This window comes from Furipterus horrens, unplaced genomic scaffold (genome assembly GCF_987537825.1).
Source record: "Furipterus horrens unplaced genomic scaffold, mFurHor1.1.pri manual_scaffold_12, whole genome shotgun sequence".
Classification (NCBI taxonomy): domain Eukaryota; kingdom Metazoa; phylum Chordata; class Mammalia; order Chiroptera; family Furipteridae; genus Furipterus; species Furipterus horrens.
In genome coordinates, this window is record NW_028327182.1 from 55,931,330 (window position 1) to 55,953,774 (window position 22,445).

The window sequence follows — 22,445 nt, forward strand, 5'->3', positions numbered from 1 at the left end:
TAGATTATTGAGTGATGATGGATAAAATTGCTTTCCTGTTCCTTCCCTGTGTGGTAGTTTTGAGACTACATTTGCAAGCCTCTCAGAAAATCCTATGGGATCAAGCACTTGTCAGAAACATCTATCACTCATAGTGGTGACCAACTGATAACGGATACTTGTATTGACTCTCCCTGTGTCCTTCACTTCTTTCCCCTGGGATCACATTAAAAAATAAACTACCTGTCTTCAAGCCTATGTTTTACCTTTTTGTTTCAGTGGAACCCAGGCTAAGATATTTTGTGATCATGGGGAGGTAACTTACCCTTTGACGTGCAGTTTTTTCATATGTATAAATTTGGAGAGGGTAGTGTCTAGCTCATGGTATTTATTTGTTCACCACTTACTAAAACACTACTATGTGCCAGGTGCTGTTCTGAGTATGGGCATATAGCAGTGAGCAAGACAAAGAAGGACCTTATATTCAGAGAGTTTACATTATGATGAGAGAAACAGACAAAGAAGTAAACAGAATAATTTCAAATAGTGAAAAATGCTTTGAAATAAACAAGATGATGTGCTCCAGAGCAATAGTCATGAGTAAAGCCGCTCTCAGATATTATTAGATATGCAGGCTAAATGATCAGGATAAGCTGAATGTGGGAAGAACATTTTGGGTAGAGGGAGTAGCTGGTGTAAAGGCCCTGAGGTGTGAGAGTCAGGAGCAAGGTAGTACATATAAAGTCCTGTGTATGGTATTTTGCATTTAGAAAGTAAATGTTGGTTAGTATTAATAATAAAATTAGATCAAAGGAGTAGCCTATCATTGAATACACAGTAAGTTGCCAATTTTGCCTCATGAATTGACAAAAATTGGCTTAATAGAATAAGTAGAATTGTGCAGGATGTGAATAGGGTTATAGAGTACATTTTTCTTTATTTGATATGGTGAATTACATCGATTTGCTTTGCATTCCCAATATAAACTTCCTTTGGTTGTGATGTATTATCTTTTTTATGTATAGCTCAAATCAATTTGCTAATATTTTGCTGATGAATTTGCATCTGTTTTCCTAAGAGATATTGGTGTGTTGTTTTCTTATAATGTCTTTGTCTGGTTTTGGTATCAGTGTAATGTTGGCTTCATAAAATGAATTGGAAAGTGTTCTCTCCTTTTCTGTGTAGTGGTAGGGTTTGTATAGAATTGGTATTCTTTTTCTCTTAAATTAATGCTTGATAGAATTTTCCAGTGAAGTCGTCAGGCCTGGAGTTTTCTTTGTTGGAAGAATTTTAACTGTGAGCTCAGTTTCTTCATTTCTATACCAATGATCTGTTTCTTTTTGAGTGAGCTTCGGTAGAGTGTATCTTTCAAGGAATTATTCTTTCATCTAAGTTGTAAAATTTATGGGCAAAATATTGTTTCCAGTATTCCCTTATTTTCCTTCCAAAAATTATTTGTGATAAAAGGTACATACATAAAATTTACCATTCTATTTTTATTTTTATTATTATTATTTTTTAAATGCTTTATTGTTTATGCTATTACAATTGTCCCAATTTCTTTTCCCTTTGTTCCCCTCCACCCAGTGACACCCCTCCCTCCAGTTGTCCCCCCACTTAGTCCATGCCCATTGGTTGTGCATATAGTTCTTCTCAACATCTTCCTGTCTACTCTACTCCCTCCTACTATGCTTCTTAATTCCTGTACCATCTCCCTCCCTGTCCTCCCTCCCCCTCCCCACTGACCTCCCTCCAATATGTTCCCCATACCTATAATTCTTTTCCCACTCTTGTTGCCTACTTAGTCTGCTTTTGTTTCAATTCCCAAGTTTCTGTTGTTGGTTGTTGTGATACAGTTTTTATTTTAATGTTCATAATTTTGATCCTCCTTCTCCTAAAGAAGTCCCTTTAACATTTCATATAACAGTGGTTTGGATCTGATGAACTCCTTCAGTTTTACTGTGTCCTGGAAGCACTTTCTCTGCCCTTCCATTCTGAATGACAGCTTCGTTGGATAGAGTAACCATGGTTGTAGGTTTTGCTTTTCATTACTTTGAGTATTTTTTGCCAGTCCCTTCTTGCCTGCAGATTTTCTTTTGAGAAATCAGCTGATAGTCTTATTGGGATCCCTTTGTATGTAATTCTCTTCTCTCTTGCTGCTTTTAAGATTCTCTCTCTATCCTCTAATTTTTGACATTTTGACTATAATATGTCTTGGTGTGGTTCTCCCTGGGTCCAGCTTTTTTGGAACTCTCTGTGCTTCCTGTACCTGTAAGTCTATTTCCTTCCCCAAGTTAGGGAAGTTCTGCTTCATTACTTTTTCACATAATTTTTCAATTTCTAGTTCTTCTTCTTCACCTTTTGGCAGCCCTATGATTCGGATGTTGGCCCTCTTATAGCTGTCCAATAAGTTTCTGAGCCTCTCCTTATTTTCCTCACTTCTCGTTTTCTCTTTCTGCACTGGTTGACTGTTTGTTCCTTCCTTATGTTCCAATTTGTTGATCTGATCCCCAATTTCTATACCTCACCACTAGTTTCGTATTTGTTTTTGTTCATTTCAGCAGGACTAGCCTTCATTCCTTCCCCATCTTGTTTAAGATCTGCTGTTAGGTCTGTAAGCATTTTTATAACCAAAGCTCTTAACTGAGCCTCAGAAAGATTTTCTATCTGCTGCTTTGTTAGATTAGATATATTCTGTCTGGTCAGCTGTGTCACCGGGATCTATATCATGATCTGTGCCATCCTGACCATTTTGTGTTTATCTTTGCTTCCTGGGTGGGACTGTCACACCTCCTACACTGTAGGGGGCAGAGCCCCATGCACTCATCACAACCGGGTGACCCGTCTCACCACGCTGTGGCGTTTTCTGCAGGGGGTGGGGGTACAAGTTGGATTCCTGCCGTTCACTCTCTGCTGAGAGATTGGCAGCCTCCTCCACTGTCCCACTCTGGGCTTCACAGTCCAAGCCAATCCAGGTCTGCCTTCCCGGCTTTGGATTCGCAAGCTGATGGGTCTGGTCTGCAGCTGGGGGTGCTACCCAGGCACTTTTCGCCTCCCTTAAATATGGGGTGTCTGTGCTTACCGTTGTCCTGCCTCCATCACTGCTGCCACCACGGACAGCACAGCTTGACCTCTCCTCCCCGGCTTTGCCCCTCCTACCTGTCCAGACGGGCATCACTTCTTTATAACTTCATATGTTGGACTTCCATTTATTTTCTGGAGCTTCTGGTTATTTCTGGTTTTGCGGTAGTTGTATTCCTTCTTAGTTATGGAGGGAGATGGAGCATGTCAGTCTAGGCCTCCATCTTGGCCGGAAGTCTCCTGTGTTTGTTTCCTTCCCTGTCCCAGTGGGAGCTGTCGCTCCTGTTACGTTGTAAGGGGTGGAGCCTTCCGGATTTGTCAGTAATGGGCGACCTTTTTCACCACGTTGTGTTGCTGTGTGGTGGGGAGGGGTCTGAGAGGGAACAATGCCGCTTGGTCAGCACTTGCCCCTTTTCCAGGCACTTCTCCCACTTCCTGTATGGGACTGGCTGTGGTTCCCTGAGTGGGTGTGTTTGTGGACGTTCGAGGACTGTGGAGGCCCTCTGAACAAGCAGACTCTGCTGAGAGATCAGCAGTTTCTTTCTCCGCCCCAACCCCCATTGGTTTGCATAGTCAGAAGCAATGAGGCTTTATTTTCCCTGGTGCTGGAACCATGAGCTGTGTGGTCTGGTCTAATGCTGGGAGCACTCCCCAGGTGTCTCTACCACTTTTTTTTTAGATTCGTGACTGTGCTTTCCACCAGCTGGCCACAGTTGCTGCCACTGCCACCACACCACATCCTCTCTGCCCTGGCTCCACCCCTCCTACCTGTCTGAATGAGTATTTCTTCTTTATATCTTTGTTTGTTAGACTTCCATGCAGCTGTATTTTCTGGAACTTCTGGTTGTCTTCAGTTTTGAGGTAGTTATGTTGTTACAGAGTAGGGTTCCTAAAATTCCCCAGAGCCTGCATATGGAGGAAGGGGGCAGCTTTCAAGATGCCTTTGCATATCTATGGCTGGTAGCTAGTGTCTTAGTTATGCAAATGGCTTTGGTTCTTCCAAGGCCCCAAGGAGGTTGGAGGGGTTTTGACCATAGAATGGTGATGATAGAGCTTACAACACCTGCCTGCGCAAGTTTCTGCAAATGGTAAGAACCAGTTACCATGCCTGGATGTCACAGGCCGCAATCAGGTATTTAAAAATAATACAGCAGCCATTTGCAGAGAGAGAACCATGTGGCTTTGAAAGGAAGGGAGAACTCTATGTGGTTTGAAAGGATGCTGGGAACTCCACGTGGTTCTGAATTAAGAGCTGGAGAGCACCACAACACAGGCAAAACCTCCCCAGTCAGGCTCAAATGATTGGGAGCTGCTGGTAAAGCTGAACTGTGTCTGGGAAGTAGGGAAATGGTATCTCTGACTTCTCTAATCTAAAACTAGCCTGGTTTGGCAGGGAGAGGAGGACCTGTGTGTTTGTGGGTGTTTTAAAGAAAGTAAGACTTAATGGCAGAAATCTGCCATTAATCTTAATCTGTTTAACCTTTAAATAAAGAATTCCTTTTCTTTTCACCAAACTCTGGTATTGAGAGTTATGCTTTTGGTGGCGGGCAATCAAGCCCCTCATAACTGAACAGCCCATGGGTTCTGTTTCAATCAGGGCAGCCCATGGGTTCTTTTTCAGTATTCCTTCTTACTTGTGGAGGGAGACACAGTGTGTCTACCTATGCCTTTGTCTTGGCTGGAAGTCTCCTTCATTTTTTAGAGAGAATAGATATTCTATTTGTATGTATACAAGGGGGGACCCCCTGCCCCCCAGAAATATATCCAGAAATATCTTGTAGTACAGGCTTCCCCCACTAGGTGAGTGTTCTAGGAACCCATTTGTATCAGTGTACCTGCTGACATTGTTGTGAGAAGCTGTACACAGCTTCAGTGAATTTTTTTTTTTCAAAACTCAATGTCCATATCACGCTGAATGTTCAGTAGTTTTTGACCAAAAATGGCATGATCTCCATGCTCCATTCTCCCTATTCACCCAACCTCATCCTGTGGGACTTTTGTTTCTCTGGATGAATAAAGTCCTCCAAGGGAAGTGTTTCACCGATGTGGAAGAGGTGAAACAAAAAACAGCAGAAAGCACTAAAAGGCGTCAAACTCAGTGAGTTCAAAAACTGTTTTGAGCAGTGGAAAAAATGTCTCGATAGGTGTAATTCATCAAGTGGAGAGTACTTTGAAGGTGACTGAAGTTTAAACACATAAGAATAAATACACCCTTTTTAATAAATAAAACCTGATTTTCTTTTTGTTTTTTGGTTCTGCCTTGTGTATCACATTTTGTTTGTTCACTTGCATTTCTTCCACCGTTGTTTACTGAGTATCTTATATACATCAGTCCCTTTTTATTACACAAACACTTATTGACTGCCTTTATGGGCCAAATTCTGTTATAGGCACGGGGAATACTGTAGCAGTAAACATATCAGACTAAGTTGCTGCCTTTATAAGCTTATATTCTAGTGGGGACTGAGGATGGGAAGATGGACAATACACAAAGGAACATATTTCTTGATTCTAAATTGAATGTTTTCGCGTTTTAGTGTTTCAAGAATTGGGAGGTACCTTACAATTGATGGCATCTTAGGTTTATATTTGTCGATGTTTCTTTTTTAGTGACACCTGAAATGCTGGTCTATCTTTCAATCAGTTTGAATGATAGATTTGATGAATCATTATTTAATAAGTCAGTTGTTGATAATTGCTATGAAAAAATAAACCAGAACAAATTGTGTAGCGTTACATGGGTATTCACAAATAAGGTGACATTTGAGCAGAGAATGTGTTCAGTACAGATGATATTTTTTAAATAGTGGGACTTCCCCTCCTGAAGGATGCAGTGCTTTGGTTCATATTCTGGCACAAACTCCTTACTTCACTGTGGACTGGTAGCAGCTTATGGACTGGTTACTTTGAGTAGCACCACTGTAGAAGGTGGAGTCCTGGCAGATGGCAGTAGGCATGAGGGTTAAGGAACATTTTGCAAGATGGGCTCAGATCTGGTAGGCATGGTAAGGGCCCGGGTGTCAGAATTTTCCATCTTAAAGATATAACTGGCAACAGTTATTCCAGTTACGCAACAAAAACTTTGGAGTCATCCTTGACTTCTCCCTTTGCCCATATTCTGCACCCAGTCAGCCAACAAATCCTGCCGACATGCTTTACCTTCCAAACATCTCCAAATTCTGACTACTCACTCTCACCTAAACCACCCTGTTCCAGGCCATCATCGTATCTTGCCTGGGTTATCATGATAGCCTCCTTACTTGTCTCCCTTGTTCTACACTTGCCTTCCTGTGATATCTCTCAATTTAGCAACCAAAGTAATCATTTGTAAACATGTCAGATCATGTGACACTTCTACTTAAACCCCTCAAAAGCATCCCATCACCTTCAGTGGAAAAGTTAGTCCTTTAGAAGGCCTATAGAGCTCTACTGTTTTTGCTCCCCCGCCTCTTTGACCTTATATTCTACCTGTCTGCCTTGTGCTTAGTTTGCTTTAAATTAACTTGTGGGCTTACTATTTTTTAATCATGTTGAGCATTTTCCTGTCTTAAAGCATTTGTATTGTCTATTTCCTGTGCCAGGAATACTGTTCCCCCAGATAGCTGCAAGACCTTCTCCCTTAGGTCTATGCTCAGATCTTACCATATTAGAAGGGCTTTCTAACCACTCCATGTAAAATAACACTTCTCTTTCCTGCTAGCACTGTTTTCCATTAAACCAGGATGAGCTAGTTTATACTGAAGTAGCAAACAACTCCAAAATAGCAGGAGCTTAAAATGACAATGTTTGTTTCTCACTGATGGTATCCCTTTGTTGTGAGTCACCTGCCAGATCTGCTTCACACTATCTTTAACTCTAGGATCTGGCTGATAACATGGCCACCATCTTGAACATTAGCAGAGGAGAAGACCATTCACTGGCTCTTCAAGTATCTGCCTGGAAATAGTGTTTATCACATTGGCTTGGCCAAAGCGATTTATGTTGCCATACCTAACTTCAGTTAGGGATGGGAAATCAGTGTATGGGAGTCCCGTCATGTATCTTGAAATAGACTGAGAAATCTATAATGGATGACATACCCATACTCTTAACCTTGGTTAATTTTTCTATTTGTTTATTTCCATCTGATATAATACATGTTTACCTTGCTTTGTGTATTTTCTTTTCTCTCCTGTCTAGACTCTTAAGTACCACAGAAGGAGAGGGACTTTGTCCATCACTTACTGCTGTACCCCCGGGCCTAGGATAATGCATGGTCAAGAATAGGGGCTTATTAATTTTAAAGAATGATTGTGAATACTCAAGCAGGACATTCATGTATTCATCTGGTGACGTCTAAGCCAAGTTGGGAGTATGGAGCAAGGAGGTTTGAGGAGAGAGGATGAGATGGTATGAAATAAGCTGCAGAGCAGAGTTACTGGAGAAAAGCAGTAGAACTGCTGGTCAGTGGAGAGTGTCAGTTTGAGATTTGAGACTTTGTACCCACTGTGAAACCTTGCAGCTCAGCTGTGTGATTTTCTCCAGTAATGTTGAGTTACTCAGGAGATGGCTTGGAAGAGGCAGCAAAGAATGATAGAGCCCATTTCACAGGATACATGGAAGCCCAAGTTGAAGAAGGAAGCATGATCCTAGCTACTCCTACGTCACCCCTGCTACATCTTTGGTCCTGTCAGAATAATATAGGAACTTGCTTTCACAAGAAGCTCATTTTCCTGGGGTAGTGTGATTGTGGTGGCAGAAGCGTTTTTCCCTTGTCATTCTTTATTTCATTTACCTCTCATAACACTTTTGAGGTAGCTTTTCTTATCTTCATTTTGCAGGTGAGGAAAACTGAAGCTTAAATTGCTCAAGGTAGAATTTAGGTTGTTTAAGTTTATAGCCATAGTGCTCAGCTATAATTTTAAGCTATACTTATTTTTTTCTCCTATACTTATTGAGGCAATGGGGAGCTCTGTTAACTTTCAGATTCTTTGGAGCCTTGACTGTGTCTCAGTCATGAAGACAGTTTACAGCCACTTTACTTATGGTGCTAATTTAGATGTTGCAAGGCCTTACCAGAGAGGAAACAGTTGGGCTATTTTTATATACTTAAACAAGCTCAGTAACCACATAGCCAACTGTAATTAGTAAATTCACTCTTAGAGAATTTCTTGTTAATACTATTAAAGTGTACCTAACACAAGCTGAGAATGTGTCCATCAGTGATACTTTTCTGTGGTCTTGCCTGTTGATAATCTGAACATTTCATAGGTGCAAGTGGTTGTGCTAGGCTTTATTGCCACTTCAGGAATCTGTAATGTAGTTGGGAAGGCAAAACCCTGAGCATTAAAATAGAGCCTGGAAACAAGGGTACAGAGTGGGAGAACAGCCACTCAGGCTAAAATGCTTCACTGAGACTGATGGAGGAAAGTGGAAATGTAGCTGTAATTTGAAGGTTGCATGATATTTAGACAAGACTCTAAATGGAAAACCGACTTGGGGTCCAGTCATATTTGTGGTGGAAAATCTCAGTAGGCCACTGCAGTCAGTAATATTAGTACTTTTAACCACGTTTTAATTTTTTTGAATGTGTGTATGTATGTGAATTCCACACATGCTCAAGAGCTAACTGGTCAGTTTGATAGACAGCATACTCTTCTCTTTCTTTTACACTTTGATGACCATTTTCTGAAAGGTGTATTATGGAAGTTACTGTCTGTTAACTTGGTTTAGTCTCATGTGAGAACCAAGTGACAATGAAGCCCCTCCCAGTAAATTCCACTTGTTTTTCAAGTGTAGATGTTTTGAAATATATGTTAATAAGAACTAAATTCCAGACTTTGTAAAGTTTGTCTTCATTTTAATTTTTTTTTAAATGAATTATCTTGCTTTCACTCATGTGGTTTTTTTAAATCTTAGGAACAATCATTCTCAAAGTGGTTTTCTTTTTGCCTCCAGACAAGGCACCTCTGTCTAAGAGTCTTTTACTGGTCCCCAGTGCCCTCTCTCTTTTGCTGGCCCTTCTGCCGCACTGTCAGAAGTTCTTCCTGTATGACCTACAAGCAGTCAAAGACGACTTCCAGGTGAGCTCTGCTTCATTGGCCTTTTGGAGAAGAGAAGGCAGATTTCCCCCCCTTGATTTGCCTTTTCTTCCTGCTATTCTTAGTCCCTCAAAGCCTCTAAAATTTTAAGAAATACTATTTATCATTGATATTCTATGATATAACAAGTAAATTTATAGTTTTACTTATTTATATCTTCAGCAACGCAGATCATAATGAAGCAATTGCAGTACTAGGCACTATTTTTTCAGTTTCATTTTTTATGCTTGGAAATGCAATTTATAATTTCAAGAGAATTAAAAACATTAAATCTGCTTTTTAATGATTAGTATGCAAACTTGACATTTTCAAAAACCTCCATCAGTTTGAATATTAACTGGATGATCTAAGCTCTTTCAGCTCTAATAGATTGTGAATCTATGAATTACTTTTATAGTGGTGGTTAATCCATGGAGGAAATTTCTTTTGTTTTTTTACTGCTGGGGAGAGCAGAACTGTAAGTTGGAGTGTTGGTGCAAATTGTGGTGTATAAACCTGCCACTTTTCTTTGATACATGCTTAATTATCCATTTTAAGCACAATAAATCCATCTTTTCTTCACGATGATGTAATTAATACCATTAACTCAGTTTCACCAAGTTCCTGTAAAGGTCTTTCAGTTATTTATCTATACTACTGTTTTCTGTCAGAATATAGTATAGCTCCTATAATATTTCAATTGTTATAGTGCAGTCATTTTCCATCTGGCTGCACAGTCTGGCTGAGAACCACTGCTGTAAGGGCCTTTAAGGGTCATCTGGCCCTGAGTTGGTACCTTCCTGATTTGGTTAATCTGCCTAAGTAGGCAAGCATCCCTTTCCACTGCACCACTTTATGGGCATCTATGCTCTGAAGATAAAGAGGACAACCATCCCTCTGTCCAGGAATGTAAGTAGCCACACTTTCCTGCTAGAATCTCCTAAGAAGCTCTCACTTTGCTTTTATAAGAGCAGCTACAGAGATATGAAGTTTCTATTCTGCCTTGGGAAATCTAAGCATATACACAAGTATACATTAAATCTTCAGGGAATAATAAATGAAGTAGGGACCGGTATAGGATAGGATATCCCTGGAGAGCCATACAACATGAATTTTCCATTTGATTTGAAGGAAGGGATGACAGTTTTATTAGCAGTAGAGAGAGAAGGGCATTTTACTTCCTGAAGCAATATAAACTTCAACCCTTAGGAATACTGTGTAGCAGGCATGGTTGGAAACTAGTGCAACATTAGACTGAATAAGGACAGGAGGGGCAGTTGGTGAAGGTCTTCATTTTGTAATTGTGGAATCTCCGAAATTTGACACTTAAGACAAAGATCCTGCCTCTAGTGTTTTTCAGGTTGAAATGTAAAAGTAGTGCTTTGTTGAGTGCAAGTGAGTGATCAGTCTTCATAGGGAACAGTCACTTTTAGTAATACTCAGTGATTTATTCTTATATCAGGTCTCTAGTTTTTGTGTCCTTGAGCATAGGACAAATTATAAAACAAAGTATTTAAAGGTGTATCTTCTCGTTTTATTTGTCATTAACTGAAAAGACAACAACAGATGGGGTTCGATAAACCTAATTTGTTATGTTTTAATAATTGTAAAATCTTAATTTCCTTAACCCCCCAGCTTTTCCTAGTAGCTCTCTAGACTTAGCCCTGAGTAGAATAATTTCTTTTAGAGTTTTAAATGTGAGGAATAGAAGACTTGGGGCTATCTTTCATGGTTCTGCATCTTTGTTCTGCAAAGGTGACAGTCATCATCATTTTATATCTGTAAAGCACTAGATAGTTTACAAAAACACTCTCATGTATATTGTCTCATTTTATTATGTTGATAATCAGGCATGCTGGCCTAAAATTTCAATGTGATTCTGGTGGAGAGTCATGGAATACCTGAGGGAGAAAAGAAATTTAGTTTAAAGATGTCACCTGTGTTCCATATTTGTTCCCATGATGATCATTGCTAACTGAATATGCTTGTGTTTCTCCTTGAACCCAGCTATGATCTTGACACAAATTTATAGGCAGCCATCTGCATTTCAGTTAGACTGTCATGTGAAATGAATTCTAGGGGTCATCCCTAAAACAGTCCAGTACCCTCATATTTTGGAGTAGACAAAGACTACATGGTGTCTTGCTTAAAGCTGAGGCAGAAATGTAACATTTGGAGAGTTGATATAGTCTATATTCTCATTTGTATTACTGTTATTATTTCTTTTGGCAAGAACACAGGTCATATGACCTTACACAAGTAAAATACTTTCTCTGTGCCTCTTCTCCTTATTTTAAAATAGAGTTAATTTTACCAATATTCACAGCATCATTATCCACAATAGTCAAAAGGTGGAAATAATCCTAATATCCATTAGCAGATGAGTGGATTTTAAAATGTAGTGTAGACATGTAGTGGAATATTATTTAGCCATTAGGAGTAATGAAGTTCTAGTACATGCTTTAATGTGAACCTTGAAGACATTATGCTAAGTGAAATAAATAAGCTAGATACAAAAGGACAAATATTGTATGATTCCACATATATGAGTTATCTATAATAGTCAAATTCTTAGAGACATAAAGTAGAATAATGATTCCTAGGGGCTGAGGGGAGGGGAGAATAGGGAGTTATTGTTTAATGAGTACAGAGTTTCTGCTTGGGATCACGAAAAGTTCTGGAAATAGTGGTAATGAGGGTACAACATTGTGAATGTTCTTTCTTTTTTTTTTTTTGCTGTTCTTCATTATATTTTTTCCCATTACCATTTAGTCCCCTTATACCTCCCTCCACCCATCAATCACCACACTGTTGTCCATGTCCATGAGTCCTTTTTCCTTTTTGCTTAATCCCTTCACCCCCTAACCACCCCTCTCCTGCCACTAGCTGTCATCTTCTCTCCATCTATGAGTCTGCCTCTGTTTTGCTTGTTACTTCAGTTTGTTCATTAGATCCCACGTATGAGTGAAATCACATGGTATTTGTTTTACTCTGATCGGCTTATTTCAATTAGCATAATGTTTTCCAGGTCCATCCATACTGTTGCAAAGGGTAAACTTTTCTTTTTTTTTCCTTAATACCACTGGATTATACACTTAAAAACAGTTAAAATGATAAATTTTAAGTATATTTTACCAAAATAAAAACAATTCAAAAAAAGAAAGGGTTAATATATTTTTTACATATCTATAAGGTAATTGTAAAGGGGAAATAGTATCAGAATGTTTTGCAAATGTCATTGGGATTATCTTTAAAAAATCTGGAAAATATTTAAGAAGTCTCAAAATAGGCCTTTGAGTAGCTCTTTCTTCTTTGTATATCCCCTTATATATTTTTCACCCAAAGATAAATGGATTTAAATAAATTAAAAGTTAAATTATTGGCGCACATTCTCCTGGCTGTGAGGGTGCGCCCGGCTCTGCAGACTCGTGAATAAAGGCCTCGTTTTACTGCTCAAAAAAAAAAAAAAAAAAAAAGTTAAATTATTTAAAAAATTTAAGCCTAGTAATATTTAGCAACAGTTGCCCTAAGTTGCCTTGTACATGGTTGTTATGAAGTAGGTTGATCATTAAAATGAAGCTCAGAAATGAATATTACTGAGTTTATACCTAAATAGCTTTTCAGTTACGTGTTTGTTTTATTTAGTAGAATAAAAATGAACATCTGAACTTGCAGTCAAGATGGAGGCGTAGGTAAACATGCTTTGATTCTTTGCACAGCCACAGCAAAAATTACAACTAGACTACAAAAAAAATCCCAGATTTGTCAGAAAATCAAGCCCTATGAAAGTCTGACAACCTAAGATTTAAAGAAACCACATTCATCCAGTTGGATAGGAGGGGTGGAGACACAGAGAGGCATGGAAAGGCATGGAGAGGTGAAGAGGTGGAGGGACACAGAGAGGCATGGAGACATGGAAAGAGTGGTCCCACATTCACGTGTGGTGGTTAAAAGTCAGGAGGGATACCTCAGGAGTGAGGCATCCCAGCCCCAGACCAGACCACCCAGTCCAGGGTTCCAGGCCAAGATGATAAGTCCCCATAACTTCTGGCTATAAAAACCAGTATGTTTTGAAGTGGTAGAAGAAACTGTAGGATTCTCAGGAGACTCCTCTTAAAGGGCCTGCAACAGTTTTAGGACTTAAACAGACCAACCCCCTCTGGGATTCAGCACCAGGGCAACAGCTAGAAGGGTACTGGTGGATATGGGGAGAAATTGAAGTGGCCGGCATCAGGGCAAGTGCTGGGAGATAGTTTTCTTCCAGCCAGATCTCCAGAGGGTAGGTAGTGGCATTGTTCCCTCTCTAAGCCCTTTCCAGAGTCAGAGCCATGAAGTGGTGAAGTGAGTTGCCCCACCCAGGCAATTACTTAAGGTTCCACCCCACATAATGTGCAGATGCCTTTTTTACAATAGGCCACTCGCCTAAGACATGGAGTCAAAGCAGCTCTACCTAATACGCAGAAACAAACACAGGGAACCTGCCAAATTGAGGAGACAAATAAATATGGCCCAAATGAAAGAACAGACCAAAACTCCAGGAAAAGAACTAAATGAAATGGGATAAGCAACCTATCAGATGCAGACTTCAAAACACTGGTTATCAGGATGTTCAAGAACTCATTGGGTACTGCAACAGCATAAAAAAGACCCATGCAGAAATGAAGGTTACATTAAGTGAAATAAAGAAAAATCTACAGGAAAGCAGCAGTGGAGAGGATGAAGCTGAAAATAATATCAACGATTTGGAACATAAAAGAAAAAAGCATTCAATCAGAACAGTAAGAAGAAAAAAGAATTTTAAAAAAATGAGGATAGATTAAGGAACCTCTGGGACATCTCCAGAAGTACCAACATATAAGTCTAAGAAGAGAGTCCCAAACAAGTTGGACCCAAAGAGGACTACACTAAGACACGTCATAATTAAAATGCTAAAGGTTAAAGATAAAGAGAGAATCTTAAAAGCAGCAAGAGAAAAGCAGAGAGTTACCTATAAAAGAGTTCTAGTAAGACTGTCAGCTGATCTCTCAGAAGAAACTGCAGGTGAGAAGGGACAGGCAGGAAGTATTCAAAGTCATGAAAAGCAAGGACCTTCAACCTACATTACTCCATCCATCAAAGCTATCATTTAGAATTGAAGGGCAGATGAAATGCTTCCCAAACAAGGTAAAACTGAAGGCGTTAATCATCACCAACTCATTATTATATAGAATGATAACGGGAATTATATAAGAAAAAGATCAAAGCGATGAATATTAAAATGGTAATAAATTCACAACTATCAACAACTGAATCTAAGAAACAAACTAAGCAAACAAGCAGAACAGGAACAGAATCATAGATATGGAGATCATTTGGAGGGTTATCAGCTGGGACAGGGAAGGGGAAGAATGGGAGAAAACGAGCAGGGATTAAGAAATGCAAATTGGTAGGTACAAGTAGGGGAATGTTAAGAACAGTACAGTATTCCCTCACTTATCTCAGGTATTAGGTTCTAGACCCACCTGCGATAGATGAAAATCTGCGATGTAAGGACCTTATATTTATTTTAGTATTTATATATATTTTAAGGCTTTATAATCCCTTCCCACACACTTATAAACTGTTTCCAGTCACTTATTAACCTTTCCCACTCCCTTATTAACCTTTTCTGTACTTTTATAAACACTACTTATGTTCTTAAACATATTCTACTCTTAAACCTGTGTAACTTTAACAACATATGTATACAGTCCCACAAAATTCCACAATATAGCAAAAAATCCACAATAAATAATTAAATATATTTTAAAAAATCCCACGATACAGTGAGGCCGCGATAAGTGAACCGCGATATAGAAAGGGACTACTGTATAAGAAATAGAATAACCAGGGAACTTAAATGCATGGCACATGGACATTAAATAAGGGGGAAATTGCTGGAGGGAATGGGGGTACCAGGTGGAGGGGGACAAGGGGGGAAAATTGGGACAACTGTAATAGCATAATCAATAAAATATATCTAAAAAAAGAATATCTGTTAGTCTTTCATTCCAGCTCACATATATAATATTTTAATCATACTAAACATTTTACAGGACATTTTCTGTTGTCTTAATGAGAATATATTTTTGTATATTAAGCGAAAATTTAAGCACCTTTTGTACCATTATATGGAAAGAATTTTTAGTATGAGAGTGTTGAGCTCATTCTTAGGAAAAATATATATGTAGTTTTCCTATTCAGTATACATCATTATTTTGTTAAATTAGTGTAAAAAAATTTAAAAAGCAGTATAATGTAAATGTAATAAATTTGCTAAGGGAGCAACCTGAACAAATCTTACTGTTGTTTATTGTTCTTTTTAAAATCCCCATCTAGATTTGGAGGCTGATATGTGGAAGAATAATTTGCCTTGATTTGAAAGATACTTTCTGCAGTAGTCTGCTTATTTATAATTTTAGGATATTTGAAAGAAGATATGGAAGCAGAAAATTTGCAGTAAGTTTTTATGTATTTCCCTTTGCTATTAGATTATAAAAAACATTTTTGTTTTTTATTATATTTAAATAGTTTTATTTTGTTATTTTTAACAATTATCTTTTACTTACATGGTCCTCTCTCTGAATTGGAACATAGTCATTAACCAAAGAGAAATTTTGCCCTGGCTGGTGTGGCTCAGTGGATTGAGTACTGACCTGTGAACCAAAGGTTGCTGGTTTGATTGCCAGGGCATGGGCCTGGGTTGTGGGACAGGTCCCCAGTTAGGGATATGCAAAAGGCAACCACACATTCTGTTTCTCTTCCTCTCTTTCTATCCCCCCTTACCCTCTTTCTAAAAATAAAATCTTAAAAAAAATTTTTTAATTTAAGACACCGGCATAATAAAATGATGATGATGATAGATAATATCAGGTATGAGTGGATAATAATTTTAATTTCAGTTTTGACTTTAATCAAATTCTAATCACTTTTTTGCTTAATGATTTGTGTGTTGTTAAAAATAAATTATGCTATAAATATCTTCTACATACTAAGAAATTATGGAAGTTAATGCATTTGACTAATGTAGTTTTACTCTCTCATTTTGAAAAGTCTATTATAATAAAAACTAATATATATGTATATGTGTATGTATATATACTTACACACACATATACATATACACTCACAAGAGATCTGTCCAGCCATGCAATATGAAAAATAGAGACATTTATTGTAGGAGGTACAAGATACCAGAAACACTGTACATAGGAAAATGACGTCTCAGTCCCCTGCAAAGTAGGTACCTTGGGACCTCATAGGGTTCTCCCAATTGCCATCAGCTGCCCTGTCATATTTTCCTGAATGTCATTGACAGTCTGAAATTTCTTTCCTTTCAAAGGTGATTTTAGTTTTGGGAAAAGCCAGAAGTCACAGGGCACCAAATCTGGGCTATTGGGGGGCTAAGTCAGCTGGCTGATTTGATGTTCCGCCAAAAAACTCTGTGCAAGACGTGATGCATGAACGGGCATGTTGTCATGATGAAGCTGCCAGTTGCCAGGTTCTCATAGCCTTATGAATCATCCTAATACTTTCCGTGGAGGAATATTCATGCTTAACACAAAATTTGATGCAGATTTATTGTTCTACTTGATTAGTCATATGATGAAGCTGCCAGTTGCCAGGTTCTCATAGCCTTATGAATCATCCTAATACTTTCCGTGGAGGAATATTCATGCTTAACACAAAATTTGATGCAGATTTATTGTTCTACTTGATTAGTCATTTTGAATACGACGGCCACACAGTACATACGATCACTTAACGGTGTCTTTCCCATCCCCCCACTGGCTACAACAGTGAAGTCATTATTGTTCACGTGTGTGCATTCCAAACCACTCTCCTTGGCTGCCAGGTTACATTGATGTTATATTAAAAATGGCTGGACCTTTTTCAGACAAACCTTTGTATGTCTGTGTGTGTGTGTACACATATATGTATATACATATATGTATATGTATATACACACACATTGGCTCTAATTAAATAAATGTTGGTTTATTATTAGACTCCTTTATATAATGTTTTGTTTTGTTTTTAGTCCTTTTTGCTGGGTTCCTGGGTTTTGTCAGCCTTGGTTGACTTCGTCCTTGTTGATGCTGTGTGGTATTGCTTTGGTATCGCTGCATCCAGGAATTTGCCTTCTGGATTGTAAGTAGTTTTCAAAGATTAGCTTAATTTATAACTAATTAAATCTGATTTAAAATGTTATTGTACATGAAAGTCAGTAAAATAACGTTTAAAACTTTTAGATACAGTAAAATTGATTTTATGTATACAGTTTTATTGTACACTTACATTTTCATTGTGTCCTTGAAACAGAATGTATTTTTACACTCTTTTTTTCAGCTTTTAAGTCCCATATTTTAGAGAATTTTTAATGAATTTCCTGTTCTGGTTCTGAACATAGAATTAATTTTATGTGTTCATTTTATAGTGAAATTTTGTCTTCATAATTTTGTGAACTAATTAAATGCAAAAGTACAATGTTTAATTAGATTAGGAAAAATGAATTTGATGTTAAGTTTCTGTAGAATGATATTTTTAAAAATTGATATAGTTTCTATACTTGTACCAAAGGTAAAATGCAGTCAGTATATAGGTTACAACATTTTAGCCAACCTACAATGGCCAACCTAACTCAGCATGTGTATGTTTTCATATTGTATTGATCTTTAAAGCTAAAACAAAAAACCATGTATTAGTTTACGAAATATCAAATATCTAGGAGCAGAGTTGTAAGCATGTATAAGTGAGCTTAAAATATCTCTGAATTAAGTATTGGACACTGTGTTTGAGAGATACTTTGAAATTAATATTCCAGATATGTAAAATTCTGTGTGTATTAATTTCAGCTTTATTTTAATTTTGAATTTGTGTTTTTGAGGCAATTGCATGTATCTTGATTCAAATTCACTTTGGATCTCTTTTAAAAAATAGTGATCTAATAGTTTTCACACTTACATTGTTAATATTTACATTGTAGCAGTCCTTTATGAGATTTATTACATTATAGTTGGCAAGAGTGTTGACCTTTAGATGTTTTAATAATGTGTGATTCTGAATAATAATTGAACAGAGACAAAGTTCTGTATCATAATTATCATGCAGTTTTTGTTGAGTTCTATGGGTTGTAATTATAATAAGACAGAAGTTTAAGTTGACTATTCTGCTGTGGAAAATAGTGTAGTCATTGGGAGTGATTTCATGTTGAGTCAGGAAAGCAGCAGCATTACTAAATCATTGTGTTTTTTCAAACATTTCTCATCCAGGCCTATTTTTAGTTCTCTATAAAGCCTACTGAGTTATATAGAACAGTGTAGATGTTACATGTAAGTTTGTCTTACAGTAAATTTTTGGCATGGGTAGTAACATAGCTTTTAACTTATTTACATTGCCCCATTTTCTGATGACCTTTTTTTCCTATTGTACATAGAGTTCAATGACAGTTATTTCTTGATGGAATCCTGTTAACTGGTATATATGAGGAGGATTGATTCAGTTTTGAAGTTGGGACTACAGTATTCCCTCACTTATCGTGGGTATTATGTTCTAGACCCCCCTGCGATAGGTGACAATCCACGAAGTAGGAACCTTACATTTATTTTAGTATTTTTATATATTTTAAGGCTTTATAAACCCTTCCCACACACTTATAAACCGTTCCCAGTCCCTTATTAACCTTTCCCACACCCTTATTAACCTTTCCACACTTTTATAAACACTAGTTATGTTCTTAAACATATTCTACAGTCTTAAACCTACGTAATTTTAACAACATACATATATAGTACTGCAAAATCCTGCAATATAGTGAAAAATCCGCGATAAATAATTAAATATAATATTTTTAAAAATCCTGCGATACAGTGAGGCCGCGATAAGTGAACCGTGATATAGAGAGGGACTACTGTATTTTATTTATTCTTAAAACAGGAAGGCATTTATCTGTTTGTTTTAGTTCATAACAAGTTGCAAACAAGTGAATTCAAAAGTTATAGGATCTCCTTTGAAAGACAATATAAATATTAATTCATCCATCCCGTGAATGAGAATATATATTTTTCCTTTCTTTTGAAATCATGAAACATTAGAGTATGGTTTTTTAGAATCTTGAAGCTTCTCAAACATAGACTTCTGGAACATAAGTTTTTATGTCAGTAAAGAAACTTTGCATTTTGTAAATATATCTTTTACTTGATGATAGCCGAGCTTCAAACACTCAGGAAACTGGGGTCTCTTTTTCTGGCTAATATGCTTTAAAATTTGCTATGTTTTTCAGATAACATCTGTTGTCTATATCTGTCCAATCAGCGCCAAATTTATCTGTTCTATAATTCTTTACTTCCTGTTTAATTCTCTTCCTTTTTTTTAACCTCACCACTTTTAAAACGTCTCTTACAAATCTCACCAATATCCAACTAATTCCTAAAACCAGTGGCTTATTTTCTGTTGTCTTATTTGACATTTCAATAGTCCATTAAATACTTTTGACATTACTTTATTTCATGAAATAACCTGCTCCCTTGAGTCCTAGCATACTACTCTCTCCTGGTCCTTTTTTACCGTATTTACTTCTTTTTTTTTTAATAATTTATTTATTTGTTTATTTATTTTTAGAGAGAGGGGAAAGGAGAAAGAGAGGAAGAGAAACATCACTGTGTGGTTGCCTCTCACACACGCCCCCAACTGGGGACCTGACCTGCAACCTAGTCATGTGCCCTGACTGGGAATCGAACCAGTGACACTTGGTTCGCAGGCTGATGCTCAATCCACTGAGCCACACCAGCCAGGGATTTACCCTATTTATTTCTATTGTTCCTTTCTCAAGCTTATTTCAAGTGCTTTTTCTGGGCTTTCTTGTCCACTTCCATGACTTCAATTATAGTTTACATCTGTTGTTTCTCAACTCTATTTCCAGTCCATATAAATTGCTTGACTGATCTTCTAGAGATCTATTTCCTAGTAACTTTAGACTCAAAGAAAATTCATCATGTTCAGAAGCTCTCATTTCTTCTGATGGTCCACTCTTTCTGTATTTGTTACAGAGCGAAACTGTCTACAGGTTCCGTTAGTCCCATCTGGAGGCGCCCAAACTGTTACAGAGCGAAAGGGGATGCTTTCACATGGCGCCTTGGTGTAAAACCCAACAACTAGTGTTGAGGAAAACAGGTCTTTATTTACAATATTCCAACCTGGGGAGGACAGTGAGCACTTCAGCTCAGAGCCCTGTTCTCCCTTGGGACCCAGCACTTCCCTTACTCCCCAAAAAGCTAGAAGCCAAAAACATGCCCAGAAGTTCCCCATCCCTTATCTGTCAGCTGCCTCCTTCAGGATCTGGGGTACAATGTCATCAGCCTCCATATAACAGTCCAGGAAAATATGTGCCACGTTGCACTGGATCTCGCATGGTTCTCCCTTTGCCATTTCAAAGGCACACGATGTTCTCCCTTCTCAAAACCTCATGGAGAACCTCCTTCTCAAAGCCGCATGGAGAACCTAACCTCCTCAAAACTGCATGGAGAACTCCTTCTCAAAACCACATGGAGAGCCTCGCTAAAATGTCTGCTGACTAATTTTAAACATCTGACTGCGTCCTCTGTCGCAGTGGGTACAGTAACCAGTTCTGACCATTCACAGAACCTTGTACAGACTGTGTGTGCTCTTCCACACCATTCCATGGTCCAAAACCCCTCCCATGTTCTTGGGGCCTTGGAAGTATTAAAGCCATTTGTATAACAAAGACACTAGCCACTAGCCACAGGCATGTGAAGGCATCTTAAAAGCTGTTTCCTTTCCCCAACTCCCAACCTGCAGGGTCTGGGGATTTTTGGAGACCCCCCCACTCTGTAACATATTCTCATCCTCTCCTTCTGTATTCATTTTAGTTAATGGCATTTCCATCTACTCATCCCACTTGGACTCTCCCTTTACTCATCATTATAGTAGGGCACCAAGTCTTAATAATACAAAGTCCTGTATAAATTATTTGTTTATCCCATCTTCTCTACTCCTGTCATTACCTCACTCTAACCTCTAATCTTTTTTTGCCTAGATTTTTGCAGTAATTCTCTAATTGTTCTTTCTGTTAATTTCAAAGCATTCCATGCAATGTTATCAGAAATTATCTTTCTAAAACTCAAGTTTGACCATGTTAGTCTTCCTTTTAAAAACCTTTAAATCCTCATTTTCTTCAGAATAGAAATTACACTGCTCCAAGATAATACACAGGCATTGTGGAATAGTGTGAATGGCATAGGCTTTGCCATCAAATAGACCAGATTTGAAGTTCCAGTTCTGCTACATATTACTTAGATATGATCTTGAACAAGTTACTTTTCTCAAGTTGCATTTCCTGAGTTCAATTTCCTGAGCTCAGATGTTAACTGAGGATCATAGTCTATATATACTTCACAGGGCAGTGGAGAGAATTAAATAAGCTCACTTATGCAAACATCGTAGCAGTAGCATACCCCTCATATTTTGGTTTTCTTCTTTCCCTACAAAGTCCTCATAATCTGACCCCAATCCAGTGTTTCGCTACTCCCCTATTGGTCATTCAGCTTCCTTAACATACTATGTATCTGTATTCTCATGCTTTCTTGGTTTTGTTTCTGTACCTGTTGTCCTTTGGAAATATTAATTTTCATTTTATGTGCATTCCAACAAATTTAAGACCTTTATTAGCATTTATTACATTGCACTTTTCATTATCATTATCTGGGCCATCTGGGCCACCCTACTATCTCTTTGAGAACTAGTTTGACTTCATGTACTCATACTCTTACGCTCAGTCATATGGAAGGGATGGCCTTTATTACAGTGTAGTCCCATAAAGACTGTATAATAAAGTCTTTGAACCATAGGACTGTTCGTCTCTTTTTCTAGTGCTTTGCATAGAAATTATACCTGGCATCTGATAGATTCTCACTATTGTCATTTGAAATTCAGAAAAAGTAACCATTAGGTTTTGACATTAAAGATAGCTCCATCATTAAAAGCAATATATGTATGTATATTAGGTGTTTCCTAATATATATGTTAGATGCTTCTAGTAACCCATGCCTATCACATTATCTGTCCTTATATACATATTATTATTATTTTATTTATTTATTTATTTATTTTTAGAGAGATGGGAAGGGAAGGAGAAAGAGAGGGAGAGAAACATCAATGTGTGATTGCCTCTTGTGCAATGCAGGCATGTGCCCTGACTGGCCATGGGACCAGCAACCCTTTGGTTCACAGGCGTGTGCTCAGTCCACTGAGCCACACCAGCCAGAGCATATACCTATTGTTTTTTTAATT

General features: G+C 37.9%; 1 protein-coding gene across 2 annotated transcripts in view; it reads left to right on the plus strand.

Moving 5' to 3' along the window:
• The window catches only part of UBAC2 (UBA domain containing 2), a 243,675-nt gene that overhangs the window by 26,131 nt on the left and 195,099 nt on the right, over positions 1-22,445 (plus strand). For both annotated transcript variants that reach the window (XM_090258506.1, XM_090258508.1), the window contains exons 2-4: positions 8,998-9,122; positions 15,477-15,596; positions 17,179-17,288. In XM_090258506.1, coding sequence (XP_090114632.1) covers positions 8,998-9,122; positions 15,477-15,596; positions 17,179-17,288 — 355 coding nt within the window. The remainder of the gene's footprint in view (positions 1-8,997; positions 9,123-15,476; positions 15,597-17,178; positions 17,289-22,445) is intronic.